Consider the following 18,354-nt stretch of genomic DNA (forward strand, 5'->3'; position numbering starts at 1 on the left):
CTGAAAACTTTTTTCGGTGATAAAAAGTGGCATTTGTTTTAACCAACTATCTACTGACTTACGGACTATATCTGTCTTATCCAGAGTGTAGCCTTCAGTTTTTAACCAGCAAAACCCACCATAAACCAACTCCCTAATACATACACAAATTATTGGCTTTTTCCTTCAACAAATTATTCAGCCTAGTTTTCTGCTGATATGTGTACCCTTGCCTGGTAATGTGACTAATGTGAAACCTTGAAAATTAGGCTGGTTTGATAATATGCCTTTTCCATAGTTTTCTCACAGTGTAAAAATGGTAGCATAATATTCTAGACTTTGCAAAACTAGGGTTTATTTACCCATAGAAAACCTAAGTTATCTAAATTTCCTAAATTTTCTATACAAATTTTACTAGTCTTAAAATTGTTATAAATATTTAAGATCTTCAAAATGTAAACATATATATTCATCTATATGGGATTATAGTAAACAACGTCTTTATAATTTCTGACAGTGCTGCAAATTAGGTGAATCTAGATAGTTACTTTATTAGAATCATCTTTGAAAAATCTAAATGCATGTCTCTTGGATTTAATTACAATATCTTTTATGGCATTAATAAAAGACTCTGAAAGTTTTTCAGTGCCCTTACTGCCTATAATATTTTCCCATTCCAGAGGAATCAAGGATTTATGTCCATAGATTGACATTTTTTTACCCCTCTGTTTTCTAAATTCTTCCATTCTAATATTGTTAGTAATCACAATATATTATTAATCAAAGCCAATCACCCCCATCATCCTGAGAAAGGTTTTGCTTTTTCCATTCATTTATCTGAAGGCTCCTGCTGCAAGCTATAGATCATTCAGTCTTCTGGGGAAAAACACCAAAAATTTAAGGCACAAGATTCTCAGTACAACTTAACAACTCTTACCACAAATGTGTCATGCTGTATGAAACAACTAAGGCATAGCTTCCACGATATCTTCATTTCAGAAGCAGATGCCTTCGTGGAAATAGACAACTTAACCCAAGACCTTGGAATTGAGATAGACACCTATAACAATGGCAAATGATGTACATTTTAATTTACATTAACTATTTTTAGCTATAATATTTATATTTCATATTGCTATGACTATCCTGATATTAGGACAAAAATATTTTTTTCAGATAGTTAGTGCTATATTCAATAAGGTCAAAATCATATATGAACCTTTACCTGTTGGGTTTATATCTTTGTCCTAGAACACCAGGAAGGTTTCTTTTATGAAAGTATTATCTTAGTAAGGCAACTAGCTATCATTATGACAATGCTGATCCATGAAAATTAATTTCTGCCTCTGATTAACTCATAATAAACTTACCAATAAAAATTATCATTTTAATGCTAATAATATTCACAAAGCAGGGTTTTTTTTTTTTGAAAAAAAGACTAGTTAAAATAGTTTAAATATTTTTGAAAGATAGGATTGATGTTAACAGAGTTACCAATGACAAATCAGTTAAGCCACCTAACATATAATCTTGCCGATGGTGTGACATTACAGGAAATAATTGTCTTTACTCTTTAGCCTTAGCTCGTTGATTGCAGAAAATGCTCTTCTGCCGGTAGAATTATCTACACTTCCTTTTTGTGTAAACATAGACTATTTTGCTATACTAGTTCCCAGACAACTGAGAAGGAGACTTTAAAATTTCCCAGAATTACTCAGATTGTGCCCCTCCTTGCTTCATGAATTTATGTCAAGGTGACATTAGCATGTAATATATGCCTTAGAGCGAGAAAAGAGTCTGCTCTCTAGAAATAGTTTTGACTTCACTTTGGGGTTTTACTACATCTACTCTTCCCAGTAGTATCTCAAATGATCTAATAATCTTTGCAGAGCAATGTGCCTGATCAGGGAAGGTGAAGAGGCTGCTAAGAGTGAAAAAAACTACATCTCAAAAGAACTAGCTGCAGGACCTAATCAATATATACTAGCAGGAATGGGAGAGTGTGGGGGACTGGATCCTGAGGGTGAAGGATGAAAAAGGGCAGAACTTAGAGTTGGATAAAGGAGAATTTCCCATTGTGGGAGCACTCATCTATAATAGAGGATTTAACACATTATCAAGGACCCTAGAAGATGATAACACCAGGGTGCCTCTTGAAAATTTGAACAAAAAAAAAAATGAACCATGTTAAGTAAAGTAAAAATGCCTGAATTGCTGTGACAGAGGAAGATGCAAACCAAATCTCAGAACTAGGCAGGCTAAAGCTGCTATATTAGGTACAGCTGAAAAGCCCATCGGTTTACTATGATCTGCCAGAGGCCCAAAGGACACTCCATTTACCAAAGCAATAAGAAATGTGCTGGTGAGAAGAGCACCAACATTGTTGGGAAGTTCAGAGGTGGCTCTCCCTCATAGGTTAGACCTGATGCTAGGAAACACCTTACAGATTGGGCACTCTGACAGTAACTGGAATATAGAATTCTAAAATAATAGCACTAAACCATCAAAACAAAGTGGGTGCACTTACTGTAAGATTGAAGTTGCAAGGGGCCTTGACCTAGAGAGCTATGGAAATGGTTAACATAGCATGACATCCCTACAAGAAAGATGGATTATCAGATAAAAGAGACATTCCTCAATTAATAGAATCAGAAGACATCAAGAATGGATGATCAAGAGAGATGAGGGCAGATGTTGCAATAAAGAGTCATAATCTTTTGCTCTGTTTCTCGACCTAAGCTAGTTTTCAAAGACAGAATTCATTGATTGAAGGAGAGGGTAAGTCCCCAGGAGAAGAATCTTACAACAACACAGCAAGAGTCTATGGTAACACTTTTCTGGTCTTTAACTAAAAGGACCTACATCCATTAACTTGGGTAGTTGTATGCTGAGGAGAGAGAGAAATGCCCAAATATTCTAAAGACTAATGGACAACTGTACAAGTTGACATGTATACCCTGGGTATGAAGCAGCACCAGGTGTCTAATGGTCCCCTATTAAAATAAAGATACAGGCCGGGCATGGTGGCTCACACCTGTAATCCCAGCATTTTGGGAGGCCAAGGCGGGCAGATCACGAGGTCAGGAGATCAAGACCATCCTGGCCAACATGGTGAAACCCCGTCTCCACTAAAAATACAAAAAAATTAGCTGGGCGTGGTGGTGCACGCCTGTAGTCCCAGCTACTCAGGAGGCTGAGGCAGGAGAATTGCTTGAACCCAGGGAGCAGAGGCTGTAGTGAGCCGAGATCATGCCACTGAACTCCAGCCTGGGTGACAAAACAAGACTCTGTCTCAAATAAACAAACAAACAAACAAACAAACAAACGTGAGGCCCAGTTAAACAAAAAAAAAAGCAGGAGTCCAGCCAGGCGCAGTGGCTCATGCCTGTAATCCCAGCACTTTGGGAGGCCGAGGTGGGCAGATCACCTGAGGCCGGGAGTTCAAGACCAGACTGACCAACATGGAGAAACCCTGTCGCTACTAAAAATACAAAATTACTCGGGCGTGGTGACGCATGCCTGTAATCCCAGCTACTTGGGCCACTGAGGCAGGAGAATTGCTTGAACCCAGGAGGCGGATGTTGTGGTGAGCTGAGATTGAGCCATTGCACTCCAGCCTGGGCAACAAGAGAGAAACTCTCAAAAAAAAAAAAAAAAAAGCAGGAGTCCTAGACCAGGGCTGGTTTTCAGAGAGTCTACTGGTTCCACAAATCCATCAGTATTAATTTCCTTTGTCCTCAATTGTGTAAGTGGAGTGAACAGACTTGGAAACTGGCACAACCCCAAGACTGGTTTCTTGGTCTGTTGTGTAAGAGGAAGCCCAAGTGAAAGCTTCAAACCATCCTTCTAGCCATAACTAAATCGAAATCAATGTCACATTCTTAAGAAGTAATAGGCATTAAATTTATCTTAATTTTGAAAGCTCTGACGATGGTATTGTGTTTACATTTCCAAAATTATCTAAGTGCCACCCTTAAAGACTAAAGGAAGCAGGAGGCAGAGGTGGTGTACTCCAACATATCCCCATTTAATTCACCAGCTGAGATCCCATAAAACCAAAGACTGGAGAATGGTGCCTGAATATCACAAATTCAACCCAGTACACTCTATTTGCAGCCACTGTGCCAAATTTGGAACATTTCAGCCTTAAGTACATGACATTTGGCAAATGAATTTTTTCCATCCCTCTCTGAAAGGAGAATTCAAAACTATTTGCAAGTGCTTTCAGGGTTAACAGTACATTTTTACAGGCATGTACCAGGGCTTTCAACTCTTCTGAATGTTATCCAGATCTAATGCAAAGGAACCTGAACTGTGTGAACATTCTGTAGAACATCATTTGGTCCACCATATCAGCAGCATCACATTAAAGCAGATGAGCAAGAAGTGGAAGGTACATCGGAGGTCCTGGTGAGAAGGAAGGTGGGACATAAGCCCTATGAAGAGTCAGGGGTCCCCCATGTCAATGAAGCTTCTAGGGGTCAGTAGTCCAAGCTATGCTAGAATATCCTCTCCAATCTAAAGAAAAAATTATTGCATTTCATAATTTAAACCACTAAGAATGAAACACAGCACTTTATTTGGCCTTTCTGGGTTCTGGAGGCAGCACATTCTACATTTAGGAATGTGATCCATTTATTGGACGACATTAAATGCTGCCAGCTTAGAATAGGGCCCAGAGCATGAAACAGTGCTGCAGCAGGTCCAGCCTGCAATGAAAGAATCCCTGTCACTCCATGTGATTAGAAATTTAGAGAAGGAGAAAAGATGCCCTGTGATGTTTATAACAAGCACCAATAGGAAAATCAACACAGACTCTAGGATTCGGAAACAAGGTTGTGCTATCTGCAAGAGGGAACTATACACCTTTCAAAAATATTTTCTGGCAGGTTATTGTACTCTGGTGGAGAAATACCTGTCCATGAATCATCAGGTGTCATGAGCTGAGTTCTGTCAGATCACTACGTCATAAGGTTGAGTGAGCCCAGCCTTAATCCATTGTTATAGTAAGTGGGACCATCTGAGATCTGGAACAAGCAGTACCAGGGATGCATGAGTAGGTGGCTCAGATCACCCACATTATCCACTATTATTACAGTACCAGGTCTCTCATTCAACTCACCTCTGGAAAAATGGGAGTACTGAATGACGAGCTCAAAGAGGAGGAAAATGCTGAGATTGGTTCATGCATGGATCAACTTGGTATATACGTCCAGACCAAAAGTAAACTACTGCTGCACTGAAGCCTACTCAGGAGTGGGTCCTAGAGACAGGAATAATAAGAAATCTTCCTCATGGGCATAACTTCAGGTGAAGCAAATTGCCATCCCATTTATGTGAAAAGATAGGTGGCTTGACATAGAATATATAATGATGCACAGGCAGTGATAAATGGCAAGGCTGGTTGGCCAGGGCCCTGGAGGGAAAAAGGAGGTCTAGGGAAGAGGTATAAGGAAGGACATATGAAAGTAAGTACAAAGAGTGAAGAATCCTGATATTGCACATTAATTCCTACCAGAGAGCTTTCCCTTTGTAAGAACTAAAATCTTAAGACGCAACGCAGGTACCATACTGTGTCATGAGCCATCCCATTGATGGATGGTGCAATGGGCTTGTAAGTGCAGTACCCTTGGTGGAGTGATGGATGCTGTATGTGGGTCCAATAGCATGGGTGGCCAGTCACCAAAACTGAGCTGGCTCCTGCCACTGCTGAATTTCTAACCTGCCAGCAAAAGACACCAAAGCTGAGAATCCAACATTGCATCATCCCTCAGAGAGAACAACCAGCTACTTTGAGGCAAACTGATTACACTGAAGCCCCTCCGCTTTAGAAGGGGCAGCAACTCATCTCGACCGGAATCAATGCATATTCAGGATATGGGCTTACCTCTCCCTTCTTCAGGGCCTCAGTCAGCACCACTATGCAAGGGCTTACGAAATGTGTGACCCACGAACATAGGATCCTGCACAACATTGTGTCAGACCGGGGAAATTATTTTATGGCATAGAGGTGCAGAAGCGGCCATGTGACCATGAGATCCACTGGACTATCACGGCCTACACCATCCAGAAGATGCAGGCCTGACAGAGAGATGGAATAATCTTTTGAAAATATAACACTGGCTTCAGCTTTGAGAAAATATCCTATGAGCACCATCCACCAGACTCAATATGTTTACTCACTAAATCTATGATCATTTCATGGTGCTGTGTCTCCATGACAAAATACAGAAATACAGAAACCAGTGAGTGGAAGTAGCAGTGGCTATGCCTACTGTGGCCCACTTGGGGAGTTTGTGCTTCTGGTCCCCAGCGCTCCGGGCTTTGAGGGTCTAAATCCCATGATGGAGAATTTCTTCGTCATGGGACTTAACAGGAAGCTCTTAAACTTTAAGCTACTGCTGCACCCAGTTACTTTGGAATTTTTGTGTTAAGAGACCAGCAGGCACAGAAAGGAGCCAGCATCCTGACAGGAGTAATTGATCCTGATCGTTAGGCACAGATCTAGCTGTTACCTGACAACAGAAGCTGGAAGAATACATCTGGTAACCAGGAAATCTGCTGGGACAGGCTTTGTAATGCTATGAACAATTTTAATAATAAATAGACAACTGCAGCAGCCAAGACCAGGGAATCAGACTGCAGAGAGATAACGGTCTTGGTCCCCCTACCAGGTAGGTCACCTAGACCAGAGGCACTAGTTGAGAGTGAGGTGAATCCAGGATAAGTGGTTGAGGAGAGAGATGATGAATATCAGTAGCAGATGTAAGACCAGCTGCAACCATGGGGGCTATAGTTTATCCCATATCCTTCCTCTTCTATGTTTCCCAGGAAATGTGACCAATCAGAACCCTAGAAGAGCTGCTCTAAAAATGTACGATACAAAACAAGGGACTCTGAGTAGCACCAGGAATGGACAGTATTAAATACTGTGGCTTTCCACCCAGATAACTCTGCTTCAGGCCTGAGCCACTCATCTCATTCCCTCAGTTGAGAAGAGTCTTGGAAGCTGAAGGTCTTCAAATGAGTCACCCTCCCATCTTCAGGAATTACCCTGAGCCTAAAAGAGTCACTTGAGCTGATGCAGCTTGGATATCTGTCCCCTCTAGAATCTCCTGCTGAAATTTGATCCCCAGTGTTGGAAGTGGGAACCGTTAGGAGGTGTTTGGGTGATGGAGGCAGATCCCCTATGAGTGGCATGGTGCTGCATTCATAGCAATGAGTGAATTCTCTATTAGTTCCAGTGACATCTGATTGTTGGGTGACACTGGCACCCCTTTTCTTTCTCTCTTGCCATGTGATCTCTACACTCAGGGATCCTCCTTCCCCCTGTACCACGAGCAGAAGTTTCCTGAAGCCCTCACCAGATGCTGGTGCCATGCTTCTTGTACAGCCTGCAGAATTGTGAGCCAAACAATCCTCTCTTCTTTATAAATTACCCAGCCTCAGGTATTGCTTTATAGCAATGCAATGAACGAAGACATCAGCCAAGGACAGCCCTCGCCCAGTTGTGGGTCAAGGCCAAGGTCAAGGCCAGGTAACTCTGAAGGGCTCTTCCAGTTCCCCGTGGAGTTGGCTAAGGCCTCTGTTGTGACTGCCCCACAGTTCAACACCTCCCTCTACCCAGTTCTGGTGCTTTTACTTCCTTACCGGTGTCACTCCTGAGATCACTCAATAAACTTCATGCACATAAATCTCAACTCTGAGTCCGTTTCTTGGGAACCCTGAGCTAAAATAATGGTTTGGATCTGAAAAGGTAATAATATGCCTATCTTTTTACTGGAGAAGACCATGAAAAAGGAAACATTTTCCATGTAAAAGGAAAACTGTCCTCTCAACAATACCACTTGCCTAGTAGATATCAAAATGGAATGCTGTGTTTAAACCAAAATTGCTTTTAACCAGCTGAAACTAATAAACAAGAATTACACCTGTTTACTAGACTTTCATCAAAATAAAAAACTTTCCTAACCAACTGTTAAACCAACTTGAAGGTACTTTTAGACTTACCTGACTTGTTTAATCAACTGTGGATGTACTTTTGGATTAATCCTGCCCTATAGGGAGTGAAAGCTCCAATTATTAATCAGCAGAACCTTGATTTTTGCTTCTCAGCTAACTATTCAGCTCATATTTCTCTGCCTGGATTATAAATAAACCAAGCACTGGCTTTGCTCATCACCGTGGTGGTCAATTTAAAGAATACATAAACATGCTTTTTCTTTAACAAGAAAGAATTTTATATCATTTCTTTTTCTTCCTTGAAATCATATTTCATTTCATTGTTTTTTTAATTAAAGGAGATTTTTTTCTGACATCAATATTTCATGTCTGTTTGACATCCCTAGGCTTTTACACCTGGGGCAAAGACTGAGAAGAATGAATTCCATCATAAGCGGATTGAAGAAAGGCAATTTGGAAAGGGAGGTCAGCGCAAAGAATCACAAAAGTGTTCTCAGGCAGGTTGGATTCAGGTTTTAATAAAGAGACAAACGGTGAATGAGGATTTGGGAACTGCTTCCCTTACCCCTTTCCAAGCCTGCCTGCCCTAGGGAATCCCAGTGTGTCCCAGGAATGAGCACAGCTCAGCTTGTAAATATCAGCTTGGTGGCTTCACAACTCCTCCTTTTCATTATCCAGATACTCTTACTCATTTGCTGGTGGCTCTCTGGACCTTTCTGTCCCTTTGCTTCTCACCTTTCACCTCTTCGTCTCTTCTTTCCTCTCCATATACATTTTGTTCATGTTCCTCCTCCAATTTTTATCTTAAATGTCATTATTTTCTTCATTTCCCCAATGCTTCTTTTTTTTTCTATTTTTGCCCTTTTATGAATTTTCAGTCTCTTATCTGGCAAGAATAACGATATATATATGTATATACACACACACATATACATATATATGTACACACGTAGATATATAGGTGCACACACAGATATATATACATATATACACATGTAAATAACTTTTGCCCTTTTATGAATTTTCAGTCTCTTATCTGGCAAGAATAACTATATATATATATATATATATATATACACACACACTCACACATATATGTATATATATGTGTGTATATATATACACACGTATGTACACACAGATATACATATGTACACACATAGATATACATATATAAACATATACATATGTAAATAACTATAATAACATGTTAATTATATATTTTATACAGAGATATTTATTATGCTGTATTTATATATTTTTATAATTTCTCAGTTTTATATGCCTTATTAATTTAAAAGGCAGAGAAGCTGTATATTTCTAATTTCTCTCTTAAAAAATACTAAATTTTTTATTATTTGTACATAGTCTATAATTGATTTGCTTTTCATGAGGAAACTAGCTCTCCTCAACTGGCATCCAAATATGAGGTGCACATTTACCATACACTGCTTTACATATATGATCTCATCTATCTGACAGTAATTCTAAATAGGAGAAGAACACAAAGATTTCAAAAATGTTTGGATTTGCTTTTCTGATTGTTCATCTACACCTAAATTACTATATTTGAAATAGTCATTTTGATAAAATGTTTTTACTTGCTAATATCTAGTTTATACTTCAATCAAATTCAGCAACAGAGAGAGCAAAAACATATGAAATATGCGACGAGATCAGTCCCTTAAAAAGACTGGAATCAAAACCGGAGATTTATCATGAGACACATGACTTGGGCCAGATTCTCCAAAAAGGAGGGTAAATATGTAGAAGCAGAATCAGCCCTGCTGAGGAAGTGAGGAAGAAGGACAGAAGCCATTTGTCTCTGAGGACCATCTGATCAGGGAACAAAGAGGCCATTTGCTTGTGTACTTGGAACCTTTTGGGATTGGGACCTTGTGTACCTGGAACTTTTTGGGACCATGTCCCCCATCATGATCAGGGAGCAAAGGGGTCATTTGCTTGTGTACCTGGGAGCTGAACACCATGACAGGAAGTGTCCTCATTGCCACCCTGGCCTGAGGTTTGGGCCTCTGCTCCCCGTGTAGGTCATCTGGGTTCACAAGTACCAGCAGGCCCAACAGCAGCAGCCAGAAGAAGGTAGACAAGTGGGCGGGAAGTACTGAAGAAAGAACAAAGGGCCCCAGAGTGACCAGGGCACTGTATTTGCTGCGATGACCAGGATAGTGACCACACCAAAGACCCAGGGAGCAGTGACAGTAGTAAAATGGTTCTACAGATGAAAACTGGGGACTGCAGCAAGGACCCTTTAGCCCCCATCCTCTTTTCTTTAAAAAAAAATTCTTTGGGGGTATAATTTACATTAAAAAACTGTACATACTTCATGTATACAACTTGATGAGTTTGGAGATAAGTATTCACCCATGAATCACCACAATCCATGACAAAAGCATATCCATTACTCCAAAAATGTTTTCCTGACCTGTTTATTTATTATTAGGTTTTTTTTTTTTTTTTTTGGTGGTAAGAGGACTTAACAGCACAACCCTCTCAGGAAATTTTGAAGTATTCAACACAGTATTGTTAATTACAGGCACTATGGTGTACAGTAGATCTCTAGGACTTACTCGGCTTGCATAACTGAAACTTTGTGCCCTTTGCCTAATAATTCCCCATTTCCCCCTCCCAGGACGAATCTATAGAATATTACACTGAAGTGAAATAAGACAGACACAGAAGGACAAACACTACATGATACCACTAGTATGAGAAATCTAAAATAGTCAAAACTCATAGGAGCAGAGAGTAGAACAGTGGTTGTCCTTGTCCTCCTTCTTGATACTCAGCCAAGGAGAGAAGGGCCAGGCTTCCAGCAGTCATGTGGGCAGGGGCTTTATGGAGCATCCTGGATTCCTTGCCCTTGTACTGCCCTCTCTCTACCTACTCGTAATCCTCCTGAGGCTACTGGGAGAGGATTCCTTTGCTATAGCTGCACAAACATACAGACAGGCAAATAACCAAACCTGCCCAACGAGTGCATGGATCCTCACCCTTAAACTTCCCTTCCTTGTCCTTAACCTTAACTCCCAGGGTACACATTTTCAGATTAGTAGAGTACACTGCTTTAAGTTGATAAGGGGACATTCCTGAAAGGCCCAAGTCAGTATTTTCCATTATTTTTATACTCTGTAATCCCTTTCACTACCCATGTAATATCCCAACTGCACTCCCATGAACTAGTTTTAAACACTTTGGCATTTTTGTGTATAATTTACATATTGTACCCTAAGTTCACTTCAAGTTAGTTTTTAACAATATTTACTAAAAATAAAGAGTAGTTTTGATGTTTTCCCATTTAATAAACACAGCATGCTATTTAAACAATATATGAAAATACATAATATTTATGGACAAATAATTCATATTAATGTAGCATGTTTGGTTAGGGAACTGATATGGTTTGGCTGTGTCCCCACCCAAATCTCATCTTGAATTGTAACTCCCACAATTCCTACATGTCATGGGAGGAACCCGGTGGCAGGTGATTGAATTATGGGGGCAGGTCTTTCCTGCACTGCTCTTGTGATAGTGAATGAGTCTCATGAGCTATGATGGTTTTAAAAATGGGAGTTTCCCTGCACAAGCTCTCTCTTTGCCTGTCACCATCCACATAAGATGTGACTTGCTCCTCCTTGCCTTCCACCATGATTGTGAAGCCTCCCCAGCCATGTGGAACTGTAAGTCCAATAAACCCCTTTCTTTTGTAAATTGCCCAGTCTCGGGTATGTGTTTATCAGCAGCACGAAAACAGCCTAATACAGGAACTGAACAGTATAAAAAATGTAGACAAAGTTTAACTATGTATTACAGGTTGAACATCCCTAATCTGAAAATCAAAAATCCAAAATGCTTCAAAATCCAAAACCTTTTGAGTGCCAACATGATGCCACAAGTGGAAAATTTCACACCTGACCTCATGTGATAGCTCGTAGTAAAAACGTTGTTTCATGCACAAGATTATTTAAAATATTGTATAAAATTACCTTCAGGCTTTGTGTTTAAGTGTAGCATGAAACATAAATGAATTTCATATTTAGACTTGGGTCCCATCCCCAAGATATCTTATGTATAGGCAAATGTTCCAAAATCCGAAAAAAATCTAAATCCAAAAAACTTCTGGTTCCAGGCATTTCAGATAAGGGATATTCAGTGTGTATACTGCATTTAAAACTGGCTTCAAGAATTGATGTTGGAAATTTTTAAATTTTGATTTTCAAAAAGTTAGCTTGTTTATTTTTATAACTTTTACATATGAAGAAATAAAAGATAAGCTTTTAAGTTGTGATTTACAAACATATTTTCACAATTACCATAATGCTAGGTTTGGATGTTTGCTTCCCTCAAAAAATGAAGAGTCAAAATAGCCATAATCATTACTATATTTTTTGAATATAGATTTTTTGAAGCACTATAGACAACTCGGTGTTTCATAAATTTTGATTGAATGAAGGCAATGTGTAGATCTAGTGAAGATCAGAGACATGTTTACAGCAAAAGTATGCATTCTGCCTCCAACCATTGATTGACTACAGGTTTGCATTAAACAATATGTGCTAGATCAATTCCATCTGCCTCTCAAGTTTTACTCTCCATCCTTCTCTACTCAATGACTCATTGTAAAGAGTTGGCTTTTATGGATTGCATCAAACAATCCCTTGTGCTATGGTTTCTGTTGGGTTTGGCCACTAGAACATGAAGATATGTGGAGCTGGGTATCTATTTCTCCAGGCTGTAGGTCACCACAGGCTGGCTGAGTCTTGTGACTGAAAGTTGCAGCTCCTGGGAAGGGGTCCTCTCCATCTCCTCACCTCTTCAGGCTTAGCTTGACCACAGCTCTCTAACATTAGTCACAGTGTTCTCCATTTTTTCTTGTGGTTCCACCCACCATCCCCCATGCTTTTCACACATTTTAAATATTCTCCTCATTAAACTCTAATCAAATTACATAATTTGAACTTGAGCATTTTGTCTCTTTTCTGCCTTGACCCTGACTCTTATGTAATCAAGGACTATGAATGACAATGAAAAACCACAGAAGGGTTATAAACCTAGTAGCCTGAGGCATTCGGCTAACGTTAAAGGAACTGAGCAATTAAATCATGAGTTATCTCATCTGATCTCTGTTAAATGCCACACACACTCAGCCAAACACATATTTAAGGCAAGAGAAAATCAGTCCAAACATCATTTTATTGTTTATTTTAAAAGTAGAAATGGAAACCACAAACACTCTTTAACCATAAACACTTCCTAAAAAATCTGTAAAGTTTGCAAGCCATCAGTTGGAAAAAAAAAAAAAAAGTTTTGCTAAGTGAAGCAATTATTCTTCACTCCATCCCAATGAGTAAATTATGGAATAGTGTGTGTGTGTGTGTGTGTGTGTGTGTGTGTGTGTGTGTGTGTATGGGGGATGGAGTGAGGTTTAAAAGTCTATGAATATGAATAAGAAGGTACAACACTACTGATGAAAATTATGTATAGCACCAATGTTTGGAGTGAATTTTCATTACTTAATCTGTAAATGGAAATACAGCCATAGCTTTCCTGTCCAGGGTGGAAGCTGGAATCCAAGGAAGGGTAATTTATTATGTGGCAAGGAGACAATCCCACCCATCCCATAATTGTTTGAGTGTTGAAGAATTCATGGAGAAGCTGCATTATAAACACAAGAGATGACTATAATAGTGCAATATTTTTGAAACATGATGTGACAAGCTGGATCACTGACTTCCCCACTGATCACGGACGTGCAGCGAGCTGTGCTCATGGCATGATGGCTGGCTGAGAACACTGGCAGGAAAGGACACACAGCAACTCAGGGTGGAGGAAGCCCAGTTCTTCCTGTTCAGTTGACCATGCCAACAAGAGGCCAGAAGAGAGTGCAATATGGCACTAGGGAACACTTGTCTCAAAGTATAAAATGTTTATTGATTTTCTTTTAATAAAATCCTTCCCACTCCATTATGGCTTACATTATTGAGGTGGTGCCAGCTACTGGGCTCCAGTGAAGATATTTTTCCAAAGTGAAGGACCTATTCATCCAGATTCTTACTACTCTTTACATCTCTGACCCAAAAAATGGCTATGCCTGCCTGGCTGCAGCATACTGTTACCCTCATGTGCATGCACACACACACACATGCACACTTATGGGAAAGTTATAGTTGATGATTCTTGAAGTAAAAGAACATCCATAAGCCCCAAGGCAACACTTTGGAAGAGGTTGATGGACCCAAGAGAGAAAGGTCATGTGAGAGTAGAGGTGTGACCTCCTTTTCCCCAGGACATGTAGGATGGCCAATAAGAATCAGTACAAATCTTTCCACTTCCCCCTTCCGCCTTGTTTACTTTGTTTTATTTCACCCTTCTTTCACCCTGTCTTGTTCATCCTCTTTACAGGATAAAAGAGAACCAACTGAGAGCCACAGGGTTGAACTGGAGAACAAAATACTGGTTACAATGGAGGCCTATGCCCTGGAGGCTAAGGTGTGTAGCCTTCCAAAGAAGACCTTTGTAACCAATGGTTACAGTATATTTTCTTCCCAGGCATTGGGCAAAACAGCAAAATTAATGCAATTTTTTCCAAGTCTCCCTCCCTCACCCTCCACAACCATACCTCAGGCAGCCAATATTTCCTTGCATTGCTCTACTGTCAAAAATGCTGCACTGGGCAGCTCACACCAATGCTTGACCCAAAGGAGTCACATGAATAAACAAACAGAGGAATAATTAATTATTTAGGAAGATATTCCCCCCAAATTATCTTGCTCTCTGCCAAATCAAAACTTCCCTTTACTGATGACCATCAGCTTACTATTAATGTCATTTAAATTGGTGGTGAATCACACTATACATACTTATAGTGATATTCACCACCAGTTTAACCCTCCCAGAGGACCCTGTCATCCTTAAAGTAGATCTTTGTACATTGGAAAAAGCTATAACCCAAATCTGTTGGGGTCAATGACACATGGAATCTATGGCATTTAATAGTATACAATCATAACACCCCCACTCCTTGCTCCAGCTCACTTTTCCAAGTGGCACTGCATCCTGAGGGACCTATAACCAGTCATGATGACAGAGGAGGTAGATATAAATAACCACAAATAAAAAGGGCATCTCTTCCATGAACTGGATAATGTCCCAAGGGAGCAACACATTTCTAGCTTCTGACCATGTTGTCCTCAACAGTTCCGCCCAAACACAATTTTATATTAGCAAACGTAGTGTTGCTCAAACCCATTGATTTGCTGCGATTGGCCAAAGTACGATGAGCCAGTCGTCTTCATGAAGGCATTTTCACAAAACAGTCATGTTTTCAAAAATCATCAATGAAATTCACTGTAAGAATGCATCCAGGTATCTTAAAAATGTGCTACTTCTTTTTATTAAGACCATTGCCTCATGCAGTGAGTTCTAGAACAACTACAATGCCTCTTAAGGAGACCTGGACAAGTAAGGTCTTTCAGAAAGGAACTGATGTAGTGAACACTGGATTTGGGGACAGGACTCATCTACCTCAGTTGCTTGCAGAGGCCTGGGGAGCCTCCTGCGAGGCCATGAGGTGGCTGGGCTCTTACCTTACCACACTGCTTACATTTCCCCTCCTGCCGACGCCTGTGCACCCAGTGATGACGTACAAAATTCTGTGGGAAAAAAAATTAAACGAATATTTTTAAAAATTTATTTCTATAGACAGGGTCTTGCTCTGTCACCCACACTGGAGTGCAGTGGTATAATCATAGTTCACTGCAGCCTCGAACTCCTCTGCTCAAGCAATTCACCCATCTCAGCCTCCTGAATAGTGGGAACTACAGGCATGAGCTACTGCACTTGATTGAGTATGTTTTAATTTGCAAATCTCAAGATTCATTTTTTAATGTGGTAATACTATTGATTTATATAAACCATCATCTAAGCCCAGATGAGCCCAGAAACAAATATTTATGGGTATGACTTGTTTAACAATAAACATGAATCTACGTGGACAAATTAAGTTACTTCTCCATCCCCAAAGATCTTTCATATCTGTAGATTCCACTTCTCATGCCCTCCCTCCACGTCTTCCTAGTGGCAAGTGGCCACACGAGATTGCAGTTACTCTACTGTCTTAATAGTCAAACACTCTGCAGATTTGTGAACACAGTAGAGGACCTTGAGCTGGGAGGTAACTGAGGCAGGTAAAAGAAATACCCAAACAAAAGTGGAAAGGTGAAGGGGAGAAGCTGAAACAACAATATCCAGGTTCAATTTAACAAATAGGTATGTAGTGCTTTATCTGTGGCAGGCAGACACTACACCAAACATTCTAGCTAGAGATAATGTAGATCAAACTCTCAGAAAGAGATCTCCTAATACAAGACATAGACGTGAGAATTATTGACTAGATAGAGTGAAGAAAGAGAAAAGCTGAAGGCAAGAGATGTCAAGGACAAGAGATACAAGCATATCGATGATGTTTTTGCAATGGTATTGTGTTTAAACCATCCTTGGGCACCTTGAACTATTACAGATTAGCTTTCAAGGTCTATCTTTGTCTCAGACTGTAGGAAACACATAAAGTCCTCTTCCTCCCAAGTAGACAAGCACTCCTGGGGCAGAGTCAAGCAGCGCCATTCACCACTGGTTCTCAGGATACATTACAAGAAAGTCATCCTCAGGACTAGGAATGCAGGCAAGCCCTAATAACTTACAAACAATTCATCCCTCTGACACCAATACCCCTAAAGTACACATTGTTTTCTTTTGCCCTTTTCTGGGAAAACACACTTTATCTAATTCTAACATGTCTATTGTAGGGTCTAGCCATAACCCTTATTTTCTCTTTAAAAACCACTTTAATATATATTCAATTATTCAAATTTTTCCTACATGCAAGGCACTGTTCTATTAGTACGTACAGATGGACAGAAAATAGATCAGAGTAGAGGGAAAAAAAGTTATATATCAAGGCATGAAATTCAGAGTGACAAGAAACCACTAAGAAGCAGTAGCATTATCAATACTGAAATGCCACCTCTATTTCTCTTAATAATGTCAAATCCACTTAAACTAAAACTAAACAAAGACCCTGGAGGAATAATGGTCTTTTAACTATAATCAGATATAAATAAGCACAATGGTCCCACAATTTACTCTAATGTTTGTCTCACTTTTCCTACTACCACAGTTTAATAAAACAAAGACACAAGCTTAGATTGTCCTAAGAAAGAAGCTAATTATAATAGCTAACACTTGTTGAGTACTGTGAGCCATGCGCTTTAAAAAATATTTTATAAGTAATAATTCTTCTAATCTTCATGAGAATTTTCATGAGTAGAGATGCCACTTAGTTGGAATATATCAGTAAAATCCTATGAGTTGTTGAAATATTGAAATATATGTTGATTGGGAAATTGCAGTTTAGTGCCCCTACCATCTCTCTGACTCCTCCCTTGCATCCCCTCAACATTAGAGACCACTTCTACCTCCTCATTATTAAGCAATTATAATGTTAATTTCTGACATAATAGGTCTCCAGGATCCTATTCCAATGATCTCTCTCTTCTGAAAACAAATCATGTTGTCTGAGCAATATTACTGGTTCCCCCAAAGAATCTCAGAATGCTGGGCTGGGCCCAGCTGGTGGTGGTTGTCTGTACAATCGTAAATATCCACCTAGATGGACAATTCTGGGTCCTGTGGCTGGCTGTGGCTTTCAAGAAAGTGATGGCAATTCTAGAATAACCTGCCCAGTTATCAGTATATCCCATCAGTTCAGTGCAAAAATTCTACTGAGGATGAAGGCACTGGACCCTCTACCTCTTTACTTTGCAGCTGAGGCTACTGCTGACACCTTTAGCATCTGCCTACTCAACCGATAAGATGAGAACCTTAGTCCACTGCCTGCTTAGGAATAAGGGTTAGGGAGAACCAGAGCCAGCTGCCAACTGCAGCATATCCCAGTTCGCATTACAGTAGGGCACATTATCAGAGGGTTTGACTTGAATGGTCAACATCATTCTCATTTTACAGATAAGGAAACTAATGCATAGAAGTGGTTACTCAAAATGTAAAGGTCAAAGTGAGGGTCCAAACCCAGACAGGGTGGCAGCAGAATCTGTGCCCTTACCATTGTGTCACTGTGCCTTTCCTCTGTTCTGCAAAACAGGGCTCACGCTACTTCAACATGACACACCAACAAATGATTTCAATGACAGTCAGTAGTAGAAATATTGAATATATAAAAATGTCAGACAGTATCATACAGAATAGAAAAATGTAATATAATTGCTGTTAGTGTAGCAGAAGCCGAGGGAAAAGGAACAATATCACTGATGTTCAGAAAAAAATCTGTAGTTATTGAGATTATAAATCACCTAATGACTATCAATTTAAGAAGAAACATGT

General features: G+C 39.8%; 1 protein-coding gene across 6 annotated transcripts in view; it reads right to left on the reverse strand.

Annotated features, from left to right (window-relative positions):
- DGKI (diacylglycerol kinase iota) overlaps positions 1–18,354 on the reverse strand; it is a 479,960-nt gene that overhangs the window by 254,223 nt on the left and 207,383 nt on the right. For all 6 annotated transcript variants that reach the window (XM_034965048.3, XM_034965050.3, XM_034965049.4 and 3 more), the window contains one exon: positions 15,546–15,611. In XM_034965048.3, the coding sequence (XP_034820939.1) occupies positions 15,546–15,611 (66 nt within the window). The remainder of the gene's footprint in view (positions 1–15,545; positions 15,612–18,354) is intronic.

This window comes from Pan paniscus, chromosome 6 (assembly GCF_029289425.2).
Source record: "Pan paniscus chromosome 6, NHGRI_mPanPan1-v2.0_pri, whole genome shotgun sequence".
NCBI lineage: Eukaryota > Metazoa > Chordata > Mammalia > Primates > Hominidae > Pan > Pan paniscus.